Here is a 12,992-nt window from a genome sequence, read left to right as displayed (position 1 = left end):
GTACGACTGCATGGAGTACCAGTTACTATTGTGTCAGATCGAGATAGTAGATTTATTTCGCAGTTTTGGAAGAGTCTTCATAAAGCTCTTGGAACCAAGTTAAATTTTAGTACAGCTTTTCATCCTCAAACTGACGGACAATCAGAACGAACCATACAGATCCTAGAGGATATGTTAAGAGCTTGTGTCATGGACCTAGGTGGAGCATGGGATAATCACTTATCATTGGTTGAGTTTGCTTACAATAATAATTACCAAGCAAGCATTCAGATGGCTCCTTTCGAGGCATTATATGGAAGAAAATGTAGATCGCCCATTTGTTGGGATGAGGTAGGGGAAAGAAAACTGTTGGGACCAGAAATAGTGCAGCAGACAGTGGAAAAAGTACACATGATCCAGGAACGACTTCGTACGGCTCAGAGCAGGCAAAAGAGTTATGCTGACAATAGAAGAATGGAGCTGGAATTTCAGGTGGGCGATCATGTTTTTCTGAGAGTTTCTCTCACTAAAGGTGTAATGAGATTTGGAGTTCGTGGTAAGTTGAGTCCAAGGTATATTGGCCCTTTTGAAATTTTAGACAGGATTGGAGAGGTTGCATATCGATTAGCATTACCGCCGGCTTTATCTGGTGTTCATGATGTGTTCCATGTATCGATGTTGAGGAAGTATATTCCAGATCCAAGTCATGTGGTAAGTTATGAACCTTTGCGTCTTCAGAAGGATATGACTTATAAAGAATATTCAGTACGGATTGTTGACAAGAAAGATCAAGTGTTACGACATCGAATTATTCCTTATGTGAAGATCCAATGGAGCAATCATAGCGAGAGAGAGGCTACATGGGAACTCGAGACAGAAATGAAGATCAAGTATCCACAACTTTTTGAAAACTCAGGTATGTAAATTTCGAGGATGAAATTTTTTTAAGGGGGGGAGATTGTAGCAGCCCGATTATCTGGGCCTGTAGCCCAGACGGCCCAACAACACAAAAAAAAAAAAATAATAATAATAGAGAAGGAGGAAGACTCCTAGCCGGAGTCTTCTTCCTTCACGATTCCAGCAAAATCGGATTCAAAGAGTCCGGCTAGGGTAGGAAACCTCCACTATAAGATCCCCCAACCTTCCTTTAGGAATTTACAACAAAAATTTCGAAGTAAATCAAGGGATTTGAGAGATTTTTTCTCAAAGATTTCCGTGGTGGTTGATCGGAAGAAAAAGGGGTCGCCAGAGCTGTTCTTGGCCGTCGGAACAAGGTATGTTCCTTCCTCCTTCCTTTCGATTTAGTCTCTCCGGCCATGGGGTGCTCGGAAGACCGGCGAGGTGCCGGTTCGGGCTCGAACAGGGGTACCCTGTTCGTGTGATTCTTTTCTTCCTTCTCTGCCGCCAGCAACGAGGGTGGCACTGCCGCCGACCTGGTGACATCGCCGGCGTCGGGACGCTGCCGGGGAAGGTGGCCGGAAGTGCTCCCTTGGTCGGGATGAAGGGACAAGTTCGGTTGGGGGGCTCGGGTTCTTGCTTTCGAACAGGGGGAAGAGAAGAAGAAGAAGTCTCTTCTCTCTTCTCCAAATAAAAAAAATATAATAATAAAATAAAATAATAACAATAATAATATATGTATATATATACTCATATATTAAATAAATAAAAATAATGAATAAAAATAAAAAATATATAAATATATATATATAAAAGGGGGGACATGGGTATGAGTTAGATAACCTCAATATATATATAAAATTTATTTGGTTAAATTAATTTATTTTTGTTTGATAGGAGAACAGTCTAACGATCAGGGAGACAACGAGTAGGGCTTGATTTTTGGACTATAAGGTTGTGAATTTGAATTCTCAATTATCGAGGTAAGAATCCTGTACATGATCATCGCTAAATTTATGTTATTTATTTATTAGTTTTATATGTTGAATTTGCAATATTGAAATTATAATCGATGAATTTTCTATGCTTGAGACATTGAGATATGGTTTATATGAATATTTTTTTTTTATGAGTATATCATGAAAGAATTTTTATGATTGATGGTATGAATCTTATGGACATGATTTATCAACTTATTCATTCTGTAATTTGAAATAATTCGATAAAATTCAGAATTGAATGAAAAGGGTATGCTTTGGACTAACCTCGACATATGAATCAGCCGGCCAGAAGCTTATGCCTGGGATAGCCCCCACTGGCTTACAGGTGGATCAGCCGGTCAGGAGCTCATGCCTGGGACAGCCCGCCAGGAGCTTATGCCTGGGACAGCCTCTCACGGGCTTTCGTACGTGGGACAGCCGGTCAGGAGCTCATCCTGGGACAGCCTTGAAAGGCTTTTATGAAAAAATAATTGGATTGGAAAGAGATTGAGGTATGGTCTGGGTTAGTCCAAAGCCAAAAAGGGATAAAACATTGACAGATCGAAAATGTGAGAAGATATAATATTTAATATGAAATTTAACAATGAATGAAGATTTTCACTTGATGATGTATGATGATACATATGCATATTTGTGACATTATTCCAGTTATTGTATACCTAGGAGTTTTCTCAATTTCATTGGTTTTAGAAATATTAATTCTATTTACTGACTTGATGTACATGTGCAGTGATTCTTACTGAGTTGGAGAAGCTCATATTTCTTTTTATTTTTTTTCAGACTCACAGGATGCTTAGATTGGATGGCTTGGGCGAGAGCAAATGAAAACTGAAGCCTTTAGTAATTTAGTTAGTTTAAATTCTCTGATGCCAAAGAACATTTGAATAATTGTATTGAACAAGTTTGCATTCGATTTGAAATTGTGACATCGGTTGATTGATTTGGTACTTAATTGGTTATTTAAAATTTTGAAGTGTTAAATTTTAGGCCTTACATGATCCTAGGGTGCTGCTCTAGGGTTTGTGTGGCCGTGTCATGTGCCCAACTCAGGTGCTGGGTTTGGGGCGTGACAACTTGACTTTTGAGGTGCCTTCTTCTCTTACTTCTTTATTGGATGAAGACCGCAAAACTTAAGAGTTTCATTTTTCTTTTTTCCAGAAATGCAGTGAGGATTCTAGATTCCAGTTTTAAACCAGGAATCCCCCGAGGGGAACGGGTGGCAACCAGCAGGCAACAATGTCCCAACTTCAAATTGTAGTTGAATCGATTTTTAACTTTCTAATGCAATGCCACGATTTTCATACAGATTGTTACCTTGAGATGGTTTCCTTTAGAAGGTATGATGTAATGGTGTATATTCTACATAAAATTTGTTATTTTAAGTGCTTGCTTAGATATTCTCTTTTAAGGAACAAATGTTTAAGCAGATAAAAAGTAATTAATGAAAGCTTATCTGATCAGCCAAGACTGCAATCAAAGATGTTATTAGGTAGCGCACTACAGTGAAAATGGTAAAAGACGATGCTATAAAAGATATTTTACGACGTTAATAAACGTCGAAAATAAGCTTTACGATACTTCAAAAAGCATCGCGAAAGTGTCACTTATGTAAGAATGGAGACGAACAGCGCCGACGCTTTTTAAAAGCATCGCAAAATTTTCTAACGACGCTTTAAAGCGTCGTAAAATTAAATTTTACCGGCGCTTTTTAGCGTCGTTAATGACAACACGTTCTCTACTCTACCAAGATGCTTTTCGAAGCGTCAGCAGTTAAGTCACTAGCGACGCTTATAAGCGTCGTTAATCAGTCTATTAACGACGTTTATAAGCATCGTTAATTTTTTTAACAGAAAAAAAATATACAGGTTTTATATACAAAAAAAAAAGAATACATATATTCCTGTATAAAATTATATCAATTATTCAAACATAAACCTGTACAATCACCACCATTCACACCAAAAGCAAACTTCAATAGCAAATTTAACCAAACCAAAAGACATTGTTTTATATAAATAAAAATAAAGTACTAATCGTCCATTACAATCAAGAGTTCAACCTAATTAAAAGCATACAGAAAATATAAGACTACAATAAAAATAAAATGATGTCAATCTGCAAGCGGATGGTCGTCGCTGTTTCCACGTGACGTACTGCCGTTTCGACGGGTGCCTGATGTGCCAGGAGCCTATAAAAAACATATGAAAAGCTTGATTTGCATATCTATAAATAAAAATATATATATATCATTAAATTTATATAAAAATATATATTTAATAATATGTGTTTACCTGAGATGGGCCATACATCTCTAATAAAGATGTAAGCCGATCATTCTGTCCCCTCATAGTCTGCATCTCGGTACGGCTCTGTCGCATCTCCTCCATCTCAGCGACACGACTCTGTCTAATCTCATATAGTATGAGCAAAATATAAATTCATACAAGTATGGAAAGGATTAACAATATATGATATATAAATTTATATAAAAATATATATACTTAATAAAAAAATATAACTATATAGAGCAAAATCGCTTATGCATAAAAATAGCATATATATAAATAAGTGATTAATATTCAAAAACTCAGTCGATACCTCGATTTGAGAACTGGAGTGTCAAAACTTGCTAAACATTCTCCTATCTAAAAAATCATTCTCCTGCAAAATTAAGTTCAATCATATATATATATATATATATAACTCGATCGACACCTCGATTTGAGAACTGGAGTGTCAAAACTTGTTAAACGTTCTCCTATCTAAAAACTCATTCTCCTGCAAAATTAAGTTCAATCATATATATATATATATATATATATATATATATATATATATATATATATATATATATATATATATATATATATATATATATATATATATATATATATATATATATATATATATATATATATATATATATATCTTCTAGTAGATTTAACAATGTAGACCATCTATTGGTGTCTGTCGGGGTCCATCCCTAGCCCTTTTGATTTCTGGCAATCACTTGGATCCGCAGACGAGAGAAAGAAGGTGAGACAGAGGAAAGATACAAGAGAAAAATATAACTCTCTCTTCTTCTTCAATAGAGTTCCCTCTTCTTGTCAAAGACGACCACGAGAGACCAATGACCCGTGACCCCATAAAGGCGTCCGACAGTGAAGAGGCGACGACCCCTGCAGCAACTACGGCCAATGGTTATCGGTGAAGCAAAGAAGAAGAGGAAAAAAAGCAGGGGAGACACTGTTCCCGAACATCCGGCAACTTGCCGGTCCAAAGCACAGGGGCTATAGGGGCGGAAAAAAAGGAAGAGAAGGAGGCAGAGGGCGGATACCTCAGTCTGGCGAAGCCAAAAGGCGATTCCGCGAGCCTTTCCGATGCAGATCCGAAAGATGTACGACGTCGGGGAGAGGGATGGTGGGATGCGGCCGGGTCGGGGAGGGGGACCGGGGGGTCTTTTGGGCCTGCGAAGACGGCCGCCGGGAGGGGGGAGGGGAGGAGGGCCGGTGGGGTGGCTTCGAGGAGGGCGGACGGTGTACGGCGTGGACAGCGCGGGTGTGGCATGGACAGATGCGGCAGCAGAGGGGATCGGCGGACGGCGGTGCAGCGTGGACGACGGGTGCGGCGCCGGTGGCAGAGAATTGGCGGAGATGGGGGCCGGGAGGAGATTAGGGCACGGAGGAATGAGAGGAATGGATGGGAGGGGGCGGCAGCAGATAGATTAGGGCATGGAAGAATGGAGATCGGATTAAGCGAACCTAACGACGTTTTTTAGCGTCATTAAATAATGACTTAAAAAAGCATCGGTATTTTTTTTATTTAACGATACTTTTGCTAAAAGTGTCGGCGTTGATAATGCTGAAATTTTATGACGCTTTTAAGTGTCGTTGAAAACACGTTGCTTTTTAAAAGCGTCGGCAGATCAGTGCAACCTGCCGACACTTTCAAAAAGCATCGGCAAAAAATGATGGTTTTTACTGTAGTGGTGGTTAAAAGTAGAAGAAACAAACAATGTTACACTACATAAGATTCCAATGAGCCAGTTGCTTTTTCCCCCATTCTTTAGAGGACAGAGAAGTAAACAGGCAAGTAAGCATCTAAAGTCAAATCTCTACAACTCTTTTCTTCCTCCTGGCCATCTTTGTTTAATCTCAAATTCTTAGAACAAGTCGTGCATGCCCATGCATATTTAATGCATTGATACCTCATCTAATTTTCGCTTAGACTTTGACACTTGCGGTGATATCAACCGTTAAGTAATAAATCTTTATGGTCTTTATCAAATTTACTTCACGATATCAGGTGATATCTGAAGATCTTGACCAATATATCACAATTCACAGGAGTATCTTCATCAACTTTAAGTTGAATACTCCTTGTTCGTATATTAAATATATTAAACTCCTTAATCAGTGCAAATGCTTCAATTATGTCTGTTTACTTTGGGAAAAAGTAGCTGAAGGAATCCAGCTAGTTTTCGTACATGGCATGTTCAAAGAGAGAAAGTTCAGTCTAAACGAACAAGCAAAGGTTCTTCAGCAATTCAACTAATCTTATCATAGCTGAATTCTTAATACCAATGCCTTCCTTCGTGGTTATAAAAGATTACCACCGCCAACTGCTCTGTCGCAGGCGAGAATTTCCACCTTGCACAGAATTTGGACCAATAGAGCAGTGGACTGGCATGGGGAAAGATTCCTGTACTTGATGGGACTCGACCATTTTTCAGCAACTCATGGCCTCGTAAGAGTGTGATTAATTAATGGGGCCCTTCACTTTTGCAATTGCTTAATCATTGAAACAAGAACTTTGAAGCTAAAGGTAGGGCCTCCAGCTGCGATGTTACCATGCTTTCTCTGCTATAAGTCAACGTGTGTCGCACTTATCTTTGTTAGCAAGGCAGCAATCTCTGTCAGGCAGTCATTTGGGATGAAAAAACCGACCTGTTTGGTGTCCAAACCAACGCCAACTAAGTTACCACTAGTCTTGCGGGTTATAAATCTCATGGTATCGGTGTCAAAGCAGGAGGTACGAACTGATGAGGAAAGTGAGAATTTCTTGCCTGGAGCTAGTAGTTACTATAATATATATATATGCTCCATCTTCTTTACATGCTGTCTTGCATGGTCAATGCAAAAGCATCCAACGTCAATCAGATCCTCCTGGTTGTTGCGTTAATCGCCGAATAATTTGACATCTAAGGCACCAGCCACCTAGAAGAGAGCTGATTGGAATTTTCAAAGCTCCTTCTCATTGTTCTTGGAGAGTCTTGTTTTCTTTCGTTCTGTAAGGTTTAGTTTAGGCAAAATAAGGACAATGCCAACATTCGTGTGTCCAAGGTATTACGTACTTGTCTTTCATGCATGACGTTTTGTTGGGAAGCGCAGCTCAAAAACTCGCTAGTTTACTCAGAAAATTGGCCGAGTCTACTCGGTTCTACAGGCTTTTGAGGCTACGTACTTGGCAGAAAACTCGATTGGGTAAGACATGATTTGATCTGCTTCGATGGGTTACTCATGACTCCGAGCAACTCGTGTGACTGGACCGAGTCTCGGATGATAGACGGGCCCACAATTTAATTAACCAATTGCTTTTAAAATTCACGCTTCAGTTAATTTTATACAAGCGTGATATTTGTTTTATGGGGTTATTAGTTACATCGTTGAAAAACTAAAGACATGTGGGTCTGAAGCTTTCTATTCAATGCTAGCTTCATCCCGAAAAACTTTCCAACTTTTCATCGTCTCGGGAGCTTCTTTTGCTCAACATCTCAATTCATCGATGGTAACACCAAGTGGCCGACCACCATGGGGCCTCTGCTACTTGCTAGAGCCTCCCAACATCCCCACTAGACCGACCATCCCAACCAACAGCTACATAGATTGAAGCCCTTTGAATCAACCCCAAGCTCAACTCAATCTAGTTAAGTTACTCATTTTTTTCTTCTTCCAAGCTATTCTCCTCTTTTCCTATGTTAACTCTGTGTTCTCATGGTTCGAAATCTGATTTAGAGTTTAGGCCTTGCTGTTGCGATACTCCGATAACACATGCTACTCATAGTAGATGGTGTCCAAGAGCTCCACTGTTTTTTTTAAGTGTAGTGTTGTATGATATGGGGTAGGAAAGGGTGGTGTTGTTTTGATATGGCTCTATACCAGTATTCATCTGGAAGGTAGGAACCAGTCTAAGATGAGGCGAGTCATGTAGTCATCTTTTTATATTTTTTTTGCCTTGAGGGTTTTGGTTCGCCTGAGCCTTCCTGGACCAATTGGCCCTTGTTCCCATGCATTCCATCAGTCAATGAAACAAGAGGTGAATTTTCGAACTTTTTACTTAAGAAAACCATACACATATAGGTGGTTCGTGATTTTGTTCTATTATCTAATCTCGGTATATTTCCTTTCTTAAATGTTCATATATATGTATCTTTGTCATGCTATGGAGAGTTAGTAGTTTATGTATATATATATACCATTCATTAAATAATTCATAATTGAGTTTTCATGCGTGAGACTCACCGAGTACTTGATCGGGTTTTTAAGTTAAATCAATCAATTTTCGAGTCAAGTCGAGTTTTTGAATTGTTGTTTGGAAGTTAAGATGTCCCATCTTGCTTCTATGAATTCATATGGAGTGCAATAGGATAGAGAAATAGTAGGATGACAAGTCGCCACTAAATTTCATAACCTTTTATTCTCAACTAACCCCTACGAGATAGGATATGGCTTTGCCAACTAATACGTCGAGACCTGATGGACATGATGTCATGTGGGGTCCTTGGGCTATGGCGAATGGTCATGGCAAGACTGCTGTGTGCGATACGGAGGGTCATATTCCACTTAATTGCTGTTAGGTGATGCCTTTATTTTTCTTTTAATGAAGACATAGGCGATACTTTTGTTTAAGCGATGATTTCTCATTCATCAGATGATGGCAATATTGTACTGCTAGGATACGAGTCATCTCTGCTAAAAGAATATAATGTTATAGCAACATTTAAGTGTATGAAACAGGGGCATATTCTAGTTGATTTGCAGCTAGTGATGCCTCTTTTTTTCAATAATATGAAGAGATTGGCGATACTCTTATTAGATAAAGCCATTAAACTGTTAGGATACAAGTCATATCTACTAAAAGTAGATAATGTTAGAGTTTTTTTTCGATGGAGGATAAAGTTAGAGTTTCGCATGTTTTGCACCATGCATCGTTGTATCGTTTTTTCCACTACATATATCTCTCGTGTAAAACATATGCAGCTCTTTATTTCTTCCCTTCTGCTAATGTTTGGTTGCAATTGCCGTATCTTTCCGCTTGGGTGGAATCTTTTAGAGTGGTGAATATATATATATATATATATATATATATATATATATATATATATATATATATATATATATATATATATATATATATATGTATTTTTTTTTTTTTTTTTTTTTTTTTTTTTTTTTTTTTTTTTTTAAGCCCGGTGATCTTAGGCCTTAGAAGAGGCTTTTCTTTTTCCTTTCATTTACATTTGTTAAAAAGAAATGTTTGGAAAGCCCCATTTTTTGTTCTTTAAATGAATATAGACTAATTGATTCATTTAATCAAACACATCTGCATTGAAGGCTTGATAGAGGGTACTTGTAGCCTATTCTACTAAGAAGATCCTGCAAATTCCGAACAGCAGGTTTGATGCGAATATGTTGATGAGCCTTTTCGGCCTGCTATCACAAATCTCTCTGGCAAAACTAAACCTGCAATAACTTGTTATTTTTAAATCACCTCAACGTGATTCAACTTGCACGAGGCTTTAAATTTTTTTTTTTTTTTTTTCCTTTATGAGTTGGTATCACTATGATTTAGCTCAAAGTTTAGACGGATTAAATCCTCTTCTCGTATGACCTTGTACATATGACCAAACTAAAATAGTCTTCCTTTTCCTTGTCAAATCCACTTCAGCTGTCTTCAGCTACAATGGCGTCAATCCGGTGCATATATGCGGGACGCAAACAAAAGCCCTTTATAGTCAATGAGCTAAGAGATACATGGAAACATGTATTCATACACGAGAAGCTCGCTTTTTTTTTCACAAGGGCACATCTAGCTGGGGACAAAATAAGGTTGGTCCCAGAGGCTACTTTCTAGTATCGCACATAGGCTGGTGATAAAGATGTGACAATATCCAGAGGCCCCACTACCGTCCCTATTGCTTACTAGTTATATCACCCACGCCTTTTGATTACGGAGAGATGAAGGAAAGGGAGAGTAACAGAGATCGAAACGAAGGCTGTGTTTTAGATGGGGAAAAATAGCCCCCTGTTCCCTCTTTTATCCTGCCAAACAGTCTTTTGGACTGTAAAAATAGGGTCATTCCATCTTTATGTCATAAGCCAGTTCCATAGGAAGGGCTGAAATTAGGCTCATTATCTTCCGCCATATTGTCCAATTTATTCTCTCTTAGATTAAAAAAAAAAGTGAAAAGATAATTTTCTTCTTATGATGAAATTTAAATTATTGCAAAATTTAATATGCATTAGATACGAGCTATATTCTCCTTCTTGTTTTCTCTTACTTGTTTCTTCAACCAAAAACAAAAAATCTTTATCCGGAAAAATGAAGCCATCTAACCAGATAACCTTATCATATTTCCTCTAAATTTACTCCCCAACCAAGGTTTAGGTGGATGTAGGCCCTCCAATTAAAAGTGGATGGACTACTCTATTTATAGATAATGGCAAGTCCTACAAGGCTATACGACTAAGAGAGCCACAGAGGCAGCAAAGAGGTTGGAACTGATTGAAACTGGACAGGCTATCCTTTGACTTTTTTTCACATTTCCATCTCCTCCCTTTTCATCATATATACCTCCGTGCTATCTCTCTCTCTGTGTTTTTGTGTTTTGTGTCCTAAAAGCCATAGCCAGTGTCTCCTGCAGAGAGCTTATCACAAGCCAAAAGGCAAAAGGGAGGGGAGGAGCCGCAGGGCTTGGCATCTGAGAAAGATGGGGAGGGCTCCATGCTGTGACAAAGCTAATGTGAAGAAAGGGCCTTGGTCCCCAGAGGAAGACAGACAGCTCAAGGAGTACATCGAGAAGTATGGCACTGGTGGAAATTGGATTGCTCTTCCTCACAAAGCTGGTAAGACCTAGGGCTTCTCTCTTTGATCCATTCCTTTTCATTTTTAAGTAGGTGGGGGGTTGGAGGGAGGGTCTTCTTTGCTAGATCTTTTAGTTATAGGTGTATTGTTTGGTTGGCTTTTTGAGCAGGCCTGAAGAGATGTGGCAAGAGCTGCAGGTTGAGATGGCTCAACTATCTGAGACCAAATATTAAGCATGGGGACTTCACTGATAATGAGGACAGGATAATCTGCAACCTTTATGCTAGCATGGGAAGCAGGTGAAATAGCATGAAGTATATTCTATAAATATAATATAATATATTCTACAAATCTCTGTGTGTCTCTCCTTGTTCTTCTATCTTCTTTTTTGGGTGAGATCGGTTGTTGACCCGGCTAGATCTCATCCTCCTTCGGGGACCAAATAACTTGAGACAATAACGAAAGAAACCCCAAGCCTTGTGTATTTTTAGCAAAGTTTGCAAGGCGAAGAAAAGGATCTCCTATATTTAGGCATCCTGCATGCATGCCAAATATATCATGCTCATTACTACTCATCAATATCTGCGACAGAAGGAAGGTTTTTTTCAAAAGACTAGTCATTAGTTCTTACGAACCAAGTTTCCTTCCTTTTTCTTCCTCAAGTGCAGGTGGTCCATCATAGCTTCCCACTTGCCAGGAAGGACTGACAATGATATAAAGAACTATTGGAACACCAAACTGAAGAAGAAGCTCTTTGGGTTCCCATCATCCCAAAGGAAGCCCCATCAACAGCAGCAGCAGCAGTATCAGCAGCAGCATCTCTTCTCATTTAATCTTGAAACCAGGAGTGTCTCATTCTCATCACCACCAAGCCTTGAAAGCATGCAGGTCTCCCAGAATCTCCTGAACCCTATAGCCACACCCACTTTCTCCTCCCCTCTACCACAAGGCTCGATGCATCGATATCGTGTCAAGGACAATAGCAGCCTCCTCATGTTTGGTAGCGAGCAGAGCTGCAGCTCCTCCGATGGGAGTTGCAATCAGATCAGCTACGGGAGTAGTGTAGATTATGAGCTTTGTAACGTTGGGCAACAAATGGGCTCTCTTGAAAGCTTTCTCCATTGCGGGTCAGAAGAAACCGAGAAGCTATTACTTGGTGGTGGTGAGGCCTCATTGGAGTACAATATCGACGAGATTAAGCCTTTGGTTAGTCCAATCAACTGGTACAACAGCCCCTTTGGGGATGATTTAAGCAGTCCAACAGCTAAGGACAGCAGCTTCAAGACCCAGGGGAGGGTCATGTACTACTACTGACTGCTGTAATAGTTATAAGAATTTTTTTTCTTTGAGGGTAAGGCTGTGTGATCTGATGGAAGACTTTGACAGTACATAGGTTAAAAAGTGAGTGTTGGCTTTTCCTGTATTCACTTCCCGCTTGCGAAATGATGTTTGTGTGTGTGTGGTGTGGGTGTGGTGAAGTCCTCTTAAGCACAGGATTCAAGAATATCATATGCCTTTCAGTGTTTCAGTGATCTTTAGCACTGGTAGTGGTTTTTAGTCTCTTGAAGTCATCATTGTGAGATTCAGAATCAAACAAACACTGATCTCCTTTCTCTTTTCCTTTCCGTTCTCTTTCTTCTTATCTTGTCCTACTTTTATGTTTTTGTCTTTTTGTACCCAGTCAGAGGCTGGATTGGTGGGGAGGCTTTGGAAATGGTGAAAGTTTAGACGTTTGGGATTGCATCAGAGGGTATCACAAGGTAGTTTTAAGTCAAAATTCAGGCAAAAGCCTGAATAAAAAATACAAAGTTTTAGATCTCACATGGACTGTCGTAATGTAACCGATTTTGACTCTTTGTTTTGCACTGAGATTCGACTGCAGCTCTCACAACATGCGAGGTGATATTTGGTAATCAATTGTAATCCCAATATGATCGGCAAACAAAGGGGGAGGTCAGGTTCTTCCTTCAAGGAGAACAAATTCCTGTATCAAAACAAGGGGTACGTCGGCCTTTATTGGGTTGGCAAGCC

The 12,992-nt window shown here is 39.3% G+C and overlaps 1 protein-coding gene across 1 annotated transcript; it reads left to right on the top strand.

The window, feature by feature from the left end:
* Positions 1-10,636: 10,636 nt before the first annotated feature.
* LOC105055559 (transcription factor MYB36) lies at positions 10,637-12,700 on the top strand. The gene is made up of 3 exons (XM_010937397.4): positions 10,637-11,002; positions 11,131-11,260; positions 11,630-12,700. Exons 1-3 carry the CDS (start codon positions 10,867-10,869, stop codon positions 12,273-12,275), a joined length of 912 nt encoding a protein of 303 aa, XP_010935699.1. The 5' UTR covers positions 10,637-10,866; the 3' UTR covers positions 12,276-12,700.
* The last annotated feature ends 292 nt before the right edge of the window (positions 12,701-12,992 follow it).

The sequence above is a fragment of the Elaeis guineensis genome, chromosome 12 (assembly GCF_000442705.2).
Source record: "Elaeis guineensis isolate ETL-2024a chromosome 12, EG11, whole genome shotgun sequence".
Classification (NCBI taxonomy): domain Eukaryota; kingdom Viridiplantae; phylum Streptophyta; class Magnoliopsida; order Arecales; family Arecaceae; genus Elaeis; species Elaeis guineensis.
Note: the sequence above shows the minus strand (reverse complement) of the source record. Positions and strands in the feature narration are given on the sequence as shown.